Source organism: Copadichromis virginalis, linkage group LG11 (assembly GCF_057382275.1).
Source record: "Copadichromis virginalis isolate Kocher_CV1m ecotype Utaka linkage group LG11, C_Virginalis_male_GT1.1, whole genome shotgun sequence".
Lineage (NCBI taxonomy): Eukaryota > Metazoa > Chordata > Actinopteri > Cichliformes > Cichlidae > Copadichromis > Copadichromis virginalis.
In genome coordinates, this window is record NC_140628.1 from 11,278,876 (window position 1) to 11,293,890 (window position 15,015).

Genomic DNA, 15,015 nt, shown 5'->3' on the forward strand with positions numbered 1-15,015 from the left:
ATCAGCTCGAACAGAAGGGGAACGCAAGGAGCTTTGGAGAGGTGGGAAAATTTACTGGCAAAGGATGTCGGCTAGTAAACAATGTTGAGAGTTATTACTTTGTTTCAGGTCACAACACGTCAACCTCGACGGAAACACGACGTGCCAGTCCAGTGTGTGGAGGAGGAAGAGAGAAAGGATGCTACCTCATCACCTAGGATTCAAGTAAACAGTGTCAAGAGTTATGGCCGCATTAAGTGCAACACACAACTCAACTGCTCCATGAATCCTATCTGCTGAAATAGCCAATAAAACACTTTCTAAGTAAAGCTGATCTGCCACCAATACACTGTAATTTAGCACGCTGCTATTCATCCCAACTCTCTGTTAAAGTAAAACTTGGTTTTCGCTGCACTGCAGAGAAAATATTTACAGGTAGCGTTGTGCTCAGCTTGAGCCCGAAGCTGAAGGAAGAGACAATTCGAGTGCTCCATCATAACATCATAAAAAAAAACGAGCTGAAAGCCAATATTATCAACAGATTTAATTTACATTTTAACATGGCAGTAGTGTTGATTGGTCCTCAGTGTTAATGAGCAACGAGTAAATCACAAAGGAAGACAATGAAAACAAACTCATCATGTCACTGTTGTTAAATACATGATTTATGTGCACAGTTTGAATTAAAAACTAAGCTTTTCATTGTGAGTGACAGTACAGTAGCTGCCGAAGGCATCGGAGTATTCTACGTATCAAAGCATCCTTTAGTCAAAGAGCATCTCGCTGTTTGGCATTATCAGTAAGTGCTGGATTATCGAGGTGTTACAGTGTCTCTTTTACTATCAGTACAACAAAAATTTCTTCTACAGTGTAGTAAGATTACAATCACAGTGTGTGTGTGTGTGTGTGTGTGTGTGTGTGTGTGTGTGTGTGTGTGTGTGTGTGTGTGTGTGTGTGTGAATGACCACTGGAAATATTTCAGTGTGTTTACAATATAAAGAACGCAAACACAAAAATACCACTTTTAACAGCCATCATAGAAGTCACACTATTTCATGCTCACCCTGTGATCTCTGATTCACTTCTTTTATAATTCAAATATTTACTTTCTTCAGATGTTTAAAGGCACGAGAAAAGAGCCGGCAGCCAGCCTGTCAGAGACAGAGCGGCATACAGAGTTGATCTGCTGCATGACATCTAAAAGAATAATGAGCTGCGTGGCGGCTACAGGACTAAAGCAGGATTGAAGACCACGATAGCCAACTTGTTTTGGTTTTTCTCACAAATAATACAGGAAGTTTGGGGCAATATTTCATCGAACTTTAAGTTTCAGTACAAATACTGAGAATCACTTGAATTATACATGGCAGGTATTTTCGTGATCGGGTTGCAGTTTGTAAGCAGTTTATGATGTAGAGAGAGGTGTGCTGGGAAATTGTCAACCCTGGAATTAAGACAAGAGGAGCAAAACAGCATCATCACGTCTGATCGGACTGGATACTCTTAGTGAGATTGTTTGAAATGATGAGAGGTATGCTGACTCAGTTTGTTAAAAAGATCTAAACGAGAAGGCTCACTCAGTCATCTAAACATAAGGCCACAGACCACAGCTTAGAGTGGAAAGAGGAAACAGCTACACTGGGTCTGTCCAAAGGTTCTAGAGCTGACTTATTAACACGTCATGTGTTTATTGTGTGAAAACATCAAGTTATTGTTTTACAGAGTTTGCTGTTATTAGTCAAGTTCTTAGCTGCAGTCTTTTTTAGACTAAATCCCCTTTACCACAAGGTCAATTTAGCAACTGGTAACATTTTCTCCAATGGCATTTTGTGGAAAAATATTTTTCCCTCAGAATAGGTAAATAAACTTTATTATGTAAGTTTAAGATTAACTGTTTTCAGGCAAAGTCTTTATTTTTCGACCAAGTTAGCCTCACTCTGTCCAAAGATAACAAAATCAACTTACTAGTAGAGTAAAGATTAAATGGGGAAGACAGAGCCAGACTAGCTGTTCATGCTGTGCTGGAATACTACTCGGAAAATTCACGCAAAAACGTCTCACATAAATCCAAGAAAACTGCTCAAATAATGGTATCCTACTTTCTGAGTTACTAACATGAAGAAAAGGATGGCAGAAGAAAGTAAGCATTTAGCTAATGGTAAGAAACCTGTGGTTAGTGGTGCAAATTCATGCATTAAACATTATCTTTGGGGTTTAATATGTCATGCTGTTTCCACATCCTGACTTTTAGTTTGTATTTCTGAGCGAGGTCATCGGTGTGCGTTGGACAGCACTGTACTGAAAGGTACCAACCCACGGGCACACGTGAAGGGCTCAAAAAGGTAGAGAAACTGAAAATGCGACTTCATAAGAGGTCACAGTTCTGGCAGAGCTTTTAAATGCGTTAGTAGTTCCTAATAAAGTGGTCGCAAGTGCTTATAGCAGTCATCTCTCAGCAGGAGCATCAACGAGCATATTTACCTAAAAGATTAAACTGCTTCTTTAAATTATCTGCTCAAAATAGATTTTCCAAAATACTCTACATGTCTTATTTAGCTGTAGTTCTGTCAGGGATAATTTAATCAAACGCATCCCTACGCCCTGAACGTAAAACTCCATGCATGTAACGCTAATTTAACTGTCAGATCGCTGTCAGCTCAAATACTGGGCCACCAGCTTATTGTGTGCGGTGTGTTAAAAGAATACAGTGACATTTTGAATCTGAATGAGCTGTCACACTGTGGGAATCCGAGCCGCGGACTGTGGCGACGAGCTCCGATGATGAATGCCGACACTGCTAGCGAGACATCTCAGGGGACGCTAATAAAGACAAATGCGCAAAGTTTTTCCACAGTGTGTCAAGTGTTTGTGGAAGAAAAATGACAAGTGAAATTCAGAATGTCCTTTCAGAGCTAATGGTAAATAAATTATTTAATTGGTAAATGGAAGGCAGTTTGCCTGGTATTTTGATTGAATGGAAAGTGAATTCATCCCAGGCCTGCTACACGTGGACAATCCTTCCAAATCCGAACGTGACAGCAATGCCCGATATTCTCCTTTCATATTTCCTTATGTCATCCTTCTGTATCTAGGCCAGTCTGAACTTTCCTCCGTGTTTCTTCAATCAACATTTCAGTCCATGCAGCCATTACAGAGAGTCTGTTAAGAGCACATTTTCACTTTGATCTCTTTCTTAATTTTTTTTTCTTAAAGATAGAGTTGGAGAATCCATACAGAGTTTGATTTCCAGATAGAGGCTACATTCGCTCAGCTCGGGTTTCCGACTGAAGGAGTTTGAGGTGGTTTAACTGCATGCAGGCTGCAGATAGGCGGACAGACAAGGTGGAGTTCTGCTTTCAAAGAAGTTTACATGTCCCTTTGTGGAGGCGCCATCAAGCTACCAGACCCAGGCGGGAGATCTTAGCAGAGAGGAAAGAGTGGAGGATGAAGACGATTGGCTTTGGACATGAGTGGAGGTCCAATTGCTATAAAAGGAAAAGAAAAACAACAGGATTAAAAATTCAAAAACACAGCTGGGATACAAATGAGAAACAATGATCTATGTATATTTTTAAAAAAAAAAACAGAAAATGAATCTGCAAAGCACTTAAAACCAAAAGAAATATACTCAAAATGAACTGCACACAAATGGTTCTCCATGTGGCAAGTATTAGACGGCCCTAGCTGGTGCCAAGCACACACAAGTATGCACGCAAACACCACATCACTATGAACAAAGCTCTCTCATAGCCTGAATCAACAGTGGGTGATTTCACCGGTACTGTGACTCATATCCTGTTCCTGAGGTCAGTGGGGAGATTTAACCTAGAAATTCACACTAAAACTACTGTTTAGATGGTTAACTGTAACACTGCAGAAACAAGTGAAGCCAGAGCAGATCTACATGTAGCTACACTGTGATTGGACCATAAAGCTTGGCTTGATATTACACGCTTTCTGTATGTGCATCTGTGACAAAATTAGACAAGTTTAGATCCTGCTAAATTTACAGTACAGTACATACTGTGTGGGGGAAAAAAAGACTCCTAGTTATCTCCTTTTTCAAACGATGAGCTAATGAGCCATCAGCCACATCCGCAAATGTCTTGGGATTCCTCTTATAAAGCCTATAGCTGTGCTGGGATTTCAGAAACACTATAGACACTAAAGCAGTTTCTGCTAAGGTAGTCAGCAGTGGGTTTTGATTCAAAGCGCCAAAGTCTTTGCTTATTTGCCATCAGCTTAAACGGAGCAGTCAAACGCTAGTGTATCCGACAGAAGTTCTACACAGAGCTGTATGTGGACTGTCACAGCAGATCGAGGCGTTGACATAAACATCCGTTTCCAATTTCTAAATCCCATAAGCCTGGGGAGTCTATATTGTTTCACCATCACTCTCTCTTCCAGCATACAGTAAATGACACGGCTTTATGAGTGATGCAAAGGCAATGTTGTTGCTCTGGGTAAACACTTTGTTTAAAGGCTGGGGAAAGGTACTCTACAGGCACATTAATAGTCACATAAAATCCAACCTAAACCACACTGATGCACACACTGGCTTGGGTTTGCACTCGGCTGTTTTCTGGTCCTGAATTACTCGAGGTTGGCCTCTGAAACATGAGCCACCTGGACATCTAATCAGTGAACTGCTAGGTGGTGTAAAACAGATTAAAACTCTTACAGTAAGTGACGGGCTATTTTTAAGGAAAACTCGTGTGCTCTTACCTTCAAAGACTTAAGTGTTCGTGCGAAGTTTATTTCATTTCAGATTTTTTGATTAAGTGCTGTAATTTACTTTCTGCTGTACCACATTCCTTCTTCCTGTTGCGCTTGCTTCTAGCGCAGCTCGTGTTCCTTAATTCCCAGAAGGCCTTGCGAAAGCCCCTGAGAGTGGGAATGAACCTATTCTGTTTACTGTGAGGTGTGTGTAACCACACCCATTTAAGCCTGATGCTTTTTACTCACCAGTATTTCTAAACGCTGACACAATTATACCACTTAAACACTTTTTAGGACATAGTGTCTTTTAAAATGTGAATTACTGGAAAATCAAGCTGTAACTGAACCCTTTGGATTCAAGGAATCCACGGCAACTTCCTCGGGAAGATCCGAGTCAGCATTTTGGCCCGTGCCTTACCCACCTGTCAATAAAACAAGGTTTTTACAAACCTCTTCACTAAAATAAACACCACCTCTGAATCATGGTTAGAAATGTAACAGGTATGGTTTATAGTCAGGAAAATGTAAGAAATTATGTGTCATAATGTGTGTTTGTTTAAAGTTGATTTTGAACAGGCCTGGGAAACATCTGCAGAAACATCTGGGCTACTAAAGTAACTCCTCCTTTCAGTGACACTTTGTGGCTGCTGCACGTTTGACTTTCACAGCCTTAGAAACTCAAACTCATTCTTTTTATTAGATTGTGCCGACTCCAAGAACAAGACTTTATAGAAGTGCCGTTATGATATCTTTCAATTAAACTATGGTGTAGCTGAAAAACAAACAAAAAACCCTCACAAAAATACAATCACTACTATCAGTGTTCACCTCTTAGAAGAAACCGATTCTTATACATGAACATATTTTGTGAGGGTTTGTGTGTCTAAATGTGAAGTTAAAAATACAAAAAATGAACCAAAGAAAAAAAAAAAAAAAAAACACTCACAATTTCCCCTTCCTTCCCCCCAAAGTCGAGGAACAGCATGCGTACTCCGTCATCTGAAGACATCTTTAGTTTTTCAAAGGGGTAAGAGAGGAGAACTTGGGGCTTGCTAGTAGTGCGAGCTACTCTCTCCTCAAAGTCCTCCCCATCTTCTGCTTTCGGGTCAGCCAGCACAGAGAAGCCCCTCTCATAGTGGATCGCCAGCCGACACTCCTGACCCCGGTACAGACAACCTGGAAGACAAAGATTTTTGATTGTTAACAAGGTGCTCACGATGCTTGGCTTGGAGGTGGAAGAGTGAGGTCTAAAGGATACCTGCAGAGAGCAAGAGTAGAATAGCTAGTCTTAACATACAAGGGAAAATTTTTGTTTTTTTATGTGTAAAAACCATAAAATCCTTACAAAGTGTTGCTCACTGACAAAAGCTGTGTTTTGTTCATAGTCTATAACAACTGTGCCTGTGGAACCCAAAGTCCAACAAGAGACTGGAACATTAGCTATACTACATCCAAGAGAGGTACACTTCCTCTGAGTGAACTGGGATGGCTGATCTAAAAGAGCTTTTGCATATTCATGCCAGTAATATGGTTTATTAGTGCCGTTCGAGGGCTGGTTGTCAGTCCTGGCACGTTATAAACAACCCAAACCCTCGTATCTCTTGTATCTCATATCTGTTTACTTACTAAATGAAGTAGCAGCATTTCAGTGACACACTCTCCTTCTCATTCGGCTCATTTTACAACATTTCTCATCACTTTTCTCCCGCTCTTCCTCCTCTCGTCACAGCAGGTGTCTTAGCTGAAAGCTGAGTGTACTATCTTTATCAGCTCCTCCTGCTTTGCCTTGTCCCCGCACTGTGTGATCTAGGTGCATTTAGCCTTATTTTTCACTCCTTGACAGCAGAATACCTCCACTCCCTGCAGCAGACGTGAAGGCCGCAAGACGAAAACTTCATTTGCAGCACAAACTGTGCTCTCCTGACGATATCTGATCTACCAAGCAGCGTGTTTGTTTGACAAAGAGACGGTAAGAGAGAAGAGAGATGTTATCTTTCTATTGTTTGACCAAGATGTGTGTACAAGGATGGATGTTTGTATGTAGATACACACACACACACACACACACACACGAGGCACTGTTTAAAAGCACTTTTAACATCGCAGGTGATTTTCAGCATTTCTAAACACACTAGTTTTCTTTACAAAGTATTAATTCTATTCTACTTGCACACAATAACAGAATAATTTCAGAAAATAACAAAAATGATCAGTGTCAATGTAAACCATAGCACAAACCACTGCTGTGCAATGATAAGCTTTAACTTTGTAGAGGTAGGCGATGGATATACAGAGATATCACAACATTTCCATGTGTCAAGAACTGGAGTGAGAAGTATCATCAACAAAGAGAGCCACACAGTGCAGAACAAGCCTGGTAGAGGCAAGAATCAAAGATCTCAAAAACTGAAAAGAAAACTAGTGAGAGATGTGTCTGAAGACCCCAGAACAACTGCCAAGACATGAGTGAATGACTTGGCTGAGTCTGGAATTGCCTCAAAGAAGAAAAATCCTGCAGAGGAATGAACTGCAAGCCTGCAGAGCAAGAAAAACTCCACTTCTGCAGAACAGACAACTTTAGGCAATATTATAGTATGCAAAGGATAACCTGGAGAAAATTATGGATACTGGAAGCGCAGGCTTTGGTTAGATGACACCAAACTAGAGTCTAGTTTGGCCAAAGAGATACTGCTTATGTTTGGAGAAAGAAGAGGTGCACGAGCTACAGAACACCGTCTCCACAGTGAAACACGGTCGTCTGAGTATTTTGTTGTGGGAATGCTTCTGTTCGTCTGGATCTCGGGGATCTTGTCAAGGTGGAAAAAATCTTTAAGAAAGACAGCTTTGTGAAGATTTTCAAAGAAAACCTCAAGTAGTCAGCAGCTAAACTAAGTCTGTGTCTTCTGTTTGTCTTTTAACATGAAAATAACCCAAAAACACACGTCACTTCACGTCCTGGTGAATAACGACCTCCAGTAAACCACATTGTTGCTCTTTAGGGTTTAGTAGTTGTTAGCTTGTCGTTAAACTGAAAGAGACACATAATGTCCAATTAACTATGTTGGCAGTTAAACCTTCCTAATCAGACTACCATGTTTCAGTTTATCTAAAAAAACAAAAAAACAACAACAACAACTAAGAGAGGACGGTTAGCAAATGTGACTTGACTTCCTGTGAGTTTTATTTCCCCCGTACAGGGTAATTTGCAGTGCACAAGAATGTAATTAAACACAGAAATGCATTCTACATTCATTTTGATTTTGCTCTTTTCAAGCATATTTCAGTGTGGGTCAGCAGAAAGGCAAAAAAGAAACTTTAATTTCACTCTGGAATGTCTTATTCTAGATTACAAACAGCGGGAGCTGTCAGCTGTAAAACAAGCGTGGAACAAAATGCTACACGAATGTGCTCAATTAGCACTTCATCATACTCGTTACAAAGCAAAAGTAGGAGCACAAACTGCAGGTGCACAGAGATTAAAAGCTGCAGGTTTGGGTCAAGTTATAGGGAGCGCATAAAAGTGATAAACGTGGCACAGCTTTAGTTAAGACACAAAACTAAAGCCAGATTTACATTAGCTGAGTGCTGTTACAGCCAATGACATTCATGCAGGTGTACAGCATTATCAGTGTTGCTGGCTTAATATTAATGCTCAAGTATCTGCTTTTTTTTTTTAGTTAAACAGGCGGAAACTTGTTGACACCTGTAATCTTTGAAAATCCTTCAAACACTCCAAGCTTACTGTACACCTCACGCTATGAACAGCTACGTTTCTTGAGACGACCACCTCAGTTTGAACTTCTTTGAACTCTTGACAAACAAAACCAAAAAACACTGACATAAAAGTTGGAGAGCAATGTGAACAACATGGTGACAAATATAAAGTATCTGGCAGTGTTTGAGTATTTTTAACCTCCTAAGACCTGAACTCTTCCACGACATGCATTTTTAATTTCTCTTTGATATTTGGGCTGATTGGGAGCTGATGAATGTAAAAACAAAGAATTACCAGATTTATTTATTTTTTTTACCTAATTTTTGTTTCTAAGAAAAATGAGAGCCACATATGAGGATATTTGTTTAAACATTTGATAGAACAGTAGCAGTATAATGTCCTCGTAAGTGGATATCAGGCCCTTGTAGAGAAAAATTGACTATTTTGGTATAAATAACCCAAAATGTGATGTCCACATATGTGGACGCCAGGTCCTAGGAGGTGAAAGGTCTTTTGTCCACTTTTGTCTGATCTCCATTTGCATTTATAACAAATTGAAATATATGCAACTTTATGTTAATGTTGTTAAATGTAGCACAAAAGAGACTCAAATTACATTCAAGTAAATAAAGCAATAAATTAATCTCTTTCCTACTTATTGCCTGTGATACTCAAACAACAACCTGTGTGATGACTACGCTTCAGGAAGTAATGTTGATATGGAGAGCAGTCTGATTCAAATAGAAGCTGAGCCACACACATACAGTCAAATAGAGGATAATATCCTGTTTTAACCCCCGATGAAAAATGAGTGTCATAACGTGTAATATTTTTCTAACGATGTATAAACAATGTGACGGGAACAGCGTGTTCCTAATGGTATAAATGGCGCTGCAAATGAAACAAAGAGTGGCGGTCTTTGTTGTGTTCAGGAGAGAATATTAGACCTGAAAGTCTTCTACCTGAGAACATTGTTCTGTGGAGAAAGTTCCCACAAGAATACACACACAGAGGGAGAAAGAGGCTTTTCAGGCAGCAACAAAAGCCCTTCTTTCTGCCTGATGGTGAGTGGAAGAGACAGAAGGAGGGGCAGAAAGTGATAACACTGGGAGCCAGAGAGGAGCCAAATGAATCAGGGAAAGAGAGGGGTCAGAGAAAAAAAAAAAGGAGGGAGACACTAAGTGTGTTACAAACACCAACAAGTGGAAATTCTAAAAGATTATTAGGAGACAAAAAGTTGCATTCAGTATTATTTGTCTTGTAACTTGTAACTCATTAGGAGGAGGCAGAGTACCTCATATTTTGAAACTGCAACCCACAGCTCCGGTCTTCAAGTGTCGCAGAAGGTTAATAGGTTAATTTCCCACAGCCCCTGAGATAAAATTGCTTTTTAAAGTCCTCTAAGTCATTAAGAGGTTTACCTGTTCATTAAGGAGACTGTATCGACCTCCAAGACAATTCGGCAGGTTCTGCAGCTGTCACTTCAACGACAACATTAAAGAGAAGCTTGAAAAGGAGGACGTGGGGATTGCTGACTTTAAACAGCTAATGGTTTGAAGCTGAGAGTAAAGTTTGCTTGACTTTGGAAAACACAGTTGAGAAAGCGGTCTCGCTACAAGACCCATGTAAAACGGCATTAGGCAAATCACACATGCTAATTAGCGTGCATTACAGGAGGGAAGGCGGAGAGCTTTCAGTTATTGATTTTGATTAACACTGGTGAAAAGCATGCAGATGTCGGAAGGCAGGGAGAGAGGGTTTACGGTAGACATGAGTAAGGTTTAAACTATTCATATATTATGCCATGATATGCACCACAGAACATCGTGGCAGTGACTTCTTCCGCTAATTGCTTAAAATACCAGAATAACCTCGAGAAGGTTTAAGTCACCTTGGATAATAATAATAAAGGGAATGACAGCAGGCCGAGAGCTCACAAAATTTGATTTCAAATACGCCTTTAAAGCCCCTCAAGAACGGCCTTCTGCCCGATGAGTGATTGAAAGTTAATCCATCTTCAGAGCAAATCTTTATTATAGGATCTGACAGTGAATAAACTATAAGGATGATTTAGAATATAACACAGACGAAAAGCAGACAAGGTCAGTATAATGAATCCTCAAGTGGCAACCGCTGACACATGAGCAAATGCACTGAGGAATGTGCATCAGTCCATTCTAGAAAAAAGGTTAGGTATAGGGAGCAATGGAGATTCAAAACCCCGTGTCACCAACTTATTACCCAAAAGAATATTAAAGTATAGTCAAAAAATTAATCAAAGAAATCTATTACAATAAACATTTGTAGCAGTGGTAATAGCATGGTTCAGTAGACCTGTTAGTTGGACGAAAGTGATAAATACCCCATCCACACACAAATGTTAAATGGTCTGCAAAGGAATAAATTTGTATATTTATTGCCGTTCCCAAAAGATGGCGCCTCCCGACCTGACCTCTACAGTCAACATGAGTTTTAAAAACATGAGCTGTGAGTAAAATCTCAACAACTCTTGGCTGGATCGTTGTTATATTCATCAGATTTTAGAACTTTAGTGAATCACTTGCATTTAATCTGTTGTTTTCCATCAGGTTGCTTTATTAATTTAAAAGACCTGTAAAACTAACACCCTAAGCGGTTCCTCTCTGCTTAGTGCTAAGGAGAAAACGTTAACATTTTAATATGCTAAATGATCATGGAAGGGTTCAGACCAGTATTAAAAGGGTTGGCACCCCTTTGCTTTACACATACACACATCACTGCCACACATCCCTGAAGTCTGCTCAGCAGATTACTGGTCCTGGTTGGCCCGAGGTCCAAGTTAAAGCATAGCAGAGACTGGGACTGGGATTTAAAATGCTCACAAATTGTGAATCTCCTTCCTCTACTAATCAGGAAACATCAGAAAAACATTTTCAAAACCACTTTTTGTTGCTTGGTTTTTAACCCCACCAGTCAGCTGCATGTCTTTGGACTGTGTGGGTAACCGAGAGAGAACCCACACAGACACAGGAAGAACATGCAAAATGGTGAGTGGTGAGTGGTTATCAGTCTCTTTGCTTTAGCCCTGACACAAGACTGGCTACCTGTCCTAGGTTGACCCCGCCTCTCAAGCTGGAATGTAACACTCTCAACCCCAAATTAGATAAGGAGAAGAAAATGTATCGATGGGTTTTTAAAACCCAACTGAGTTTTTCTTACTGCTAGCACTACTAGCATATAAACAGTCTTTACAGATGTTGTGCATGCAGATGTTTTAGCAAATAAAGCAGCTGTCAAAAAAAAGTCAAGCAGCAAACAGCAGGGAGACTTAGCTAGAGTCAAAGCAGCTCTCTGGTTTCCTGAGGATTATTAAGAGACAGATGCCTGAAAAGAGAATGAAAAGAAGCACGACTCCAGATGAATTTGAACGTTTCTCAGTCTGCTGGGTGTTTAAGTTGGTCATATCAATTTGAATGATGATAATATGTTGTTGCTGTTTTCATAGAATTTTTTTCAGCTACCCCTGAGTGGCCAAAAATAGTTACAGCAGACTCTAAAGGCCCTGCATGACCGCACATGTGTTTTCACTCATCTTGGTAGAATCAACCTCTGCTCAGATTGGAGGTGGGCAAAGCTATGCCGAGCAATATAGGACTATGCACCCACACACCCCTATGAAGTCTTTTGGTCATCCAGTAGACAAGTAAAAGAAATTACCTGTGTGGCTGTATCGTGGCTGTGGCCTTTGATTTCTTTCTTTCATTGCTGCGTTTAGAGCAACAGATCATTTATGTTGAGCAACGCGCGTCAGTCTAGACAACGTTTAGTCATGGGATTAAAGAAAATGTGCTGATTGCGTTCACATTTCACAGCTAACTGCCATGACAAACAAAATCATACTTTTACAATGCAGCTTAGAGGTTTTAAATTAAGTTTCACAGACGTGAATAAAGTCGTGCTACGCTAATCACAGCGTGACATGTGTGGAGACGCATTTTTAGGAACGTTTTAACAAGAGCTTGGCGATAAATGCTCCAGAAACTACACTGACAACGAGGACACAATGACGGTGATGGTCACCGCTCGAGTCGGAATAAAGTCTGTTTCGTGATTGGCTAGAATCTGAAGAGAAAGTTAGTTTGGCAACGTGAGAAGGGGCACCCAAGGGAGAAGTGGAGGTCCCAGGGCATTCTGTGCTTTGGGAGAGGGAGGGGTGGTATTCTGCTGAAATTCCCGGGACGACCAGTGCTCACTGCTAAATAACACACACACACACACACACACACACAAACAAGCCCGTTCAGCTATCTTAGTGAGGACCTTCATCGACATAATGGTTTCCCTAGCCCCTTACCCTAACCATTAAAAATGAATGTGGTTCTCACTAGAGATGGCACGATACCACTTTTTTATGTCCGATACCGATACCGATATCATAAATTTGGATATCTGCCGATACCGATATGAATCCGATATAGTGTTTTTTTAATCAACAAAAGTGTTTTTTAAAATATCTTGCTGCATTTTGCAAGTTCATACTCAAGTTTAAAACAACAACTACACTAAAGCTATTCTGTTATACCTGTATGCAAAAAAAAATATTTCATAGTTCAGCAATACTGATCAATCTAATAAACTTAAACCTACACCATCCTCCCTATTCTGGTATTTTAAAGAGTACTTAGCATAAATATTAAGCAACCTAACTAATAGGGTTCCAACTCCCAGCAACAACAAAAATAAATAAATAAAAAATAGGGAACCACCCCTCACGCTCCACCTCATGATGCTTAATCGACGTAATCAACCTTAATTTGATGCAGTGTGAAAAAAAATGCACAGAAATCAATTATTTTTCAAGAAATATTAAATAGATTCAACATCTTTCTTCAACAAAATTGCAGACTGCACAGATGGTACCTTCCCAAAGGAAAAAGTACTATAGCTTACTAGGGTATATATATTAGACTTAATAGTTACTATATACAGTAATGGACTTCTATTCCTTTTACATCAAATTAAAACTTTGGGTGTCAGATAATTATTTATTAAAAGCTTTTATTTATTAGACATTTTAAATGAGAATAAGAAAGAAAAGTATGTCTTTGTGCCCCCTTTTCCCTGTTAATGCCCTATCGGCCCCCCTGGCTAAACTTTGCTAGATCCGCCCCTGCACAGTTACCAGCCGTCAGCTGTAGAAAAAGATCCTCGAGTAGAAAGTAATAATAAATAAATTCTAACAACAGCTTATCAAGCTTAAACGTGCTGCTGTTGTTCAGCCGCTGGTTTCCTCTTTCTGGTGCAAAGTGGGCCAAAAGCAAACTAGAGACACGGACTCGTGACAGAAAAGCCGATCAGCTGATCGTTAAGCAGTTTCATGATTGAAGTAGCAGCAAGAAGAGGCAGTCGCTTGTTAAGCTTAACGCAGGAATGCTTTACAAACATTCAGAGATGGACTTACACACTTGCTTTACTTCTCTCGGGGATAACTTTGTCGGAGATGAAATGCCGGGTTGCTAGCGAAGCTCCAAATGCTATCCAGACCACCGACAGGTCCCGCATGCCACAGCCGCTCTATCACGTGATGCCTACTGCTCCGACGTGCTAACGTTCTGTGGTGAGTTACGGCGTGTTGCAAGTTTTGTGAGGTGCTTTCGTGATATTTAATGGATCGGATTACATTTTTTATTTTTCTCCGATATCCGATCCAGTAATTTAGGTCAGTATCGGACCGATACCGATACGTAATATCGGATCGGTCCATCTCTAGTTCTCACAAGTATAGTAGAATGCACATGTTGGTCCTCACAAAGATAGCTAGACAGGAACACACACACACACACGCACACACACACACACACACACACACACACACACACAGTAGAAAAGCGTTCATTTCTATAAAAAGCAAGTACTTTGTCCACATCCTCCATATGGCTGTCAAATTATATCACAAACCCAAAGGTATCCTAATGTTTTAGTGGATGTAGGAGTCTGTATATATTATGCTCTTTGTACCAGATTTACGCTTGCCAGACCTCAGGCTGTACTTACTGGTGCAGCCTCTTAAATCTCTCTGGATATGATTTGCTGCAGCATGCCTGAACACACGTGAGAAAGCATCACAGAATCCAGCACAGTGACCCGCACAACTCAACCTGCTCCAGCCATAGCTCCTACATGCATTCCTGTCTCTATGCAGGTGTATCAATATGCATGTTCCTATGTTTTTTATGCATTATATCACTTAATCTTAATGTTTGTGTGCTGTGTAGCGGGACTCACTCGTAGAGACTTCTTTGATCATCTCAGCTGATCCGTGACATCCATTCACAATGTGTCTGGTCCACAGGGACAGGTCCTTGGTGGTCTCAGTCCGGAACAGGTGAGTCTCAATGCCAAGTCGTGTGCCAGTCCGAGTGGCAAAGAACAGCTCTGTGCCAGAGTGCGGCGACCCCCGGTCAGGGCCTGAGTGGACCAGACTAAATAAACACATACAAAGCCTTTTAGCAAAGAGAAGAAATTCAATATACACTCTTAAGCTTGGAAGTATTTTTAGAAAAATCATTTTTAAATGAAAAAAGCAACACCATAGTGTTAGTCATCATAAAACAAATTGAATG

The 15,015-nt window shown here is 40.3% G+C and overlaps 1 protein-coding gene across 1 annotated transcript in view; it reads right to left on the reverse strand.

Moving 5' to 3' along the window:
- Nucleotides 1-508: 508 nt before the first annotated feature.
- sntb1 (syntrophin, basic 1) overlaps nt 509-15,015 on the reverse strand; it is a 40,213-nt gene continuing 25,706 nt past the window's right edge. Inside the window, exons 6-8 of the mRNA XM_085473152.1 lie at nt 14,678-14,874; nt 5,645-5,874; nt 509-3,464 (exon numbers count right to left, since the gene is read on the reverse strand). Of these exons, the coding sequence (XP_085329278.1) occupies nt 3,372-3,464; nt 5,645-5,874; nt 14,678-14,874 (520 nt within the window). The 3' untranslated portion in view covers nt 509-3,371. The remainder of the gene's footprint in view (nt 3,465-5,644; nt 5,875-14,677; nt 14,875-15,015) is intronic.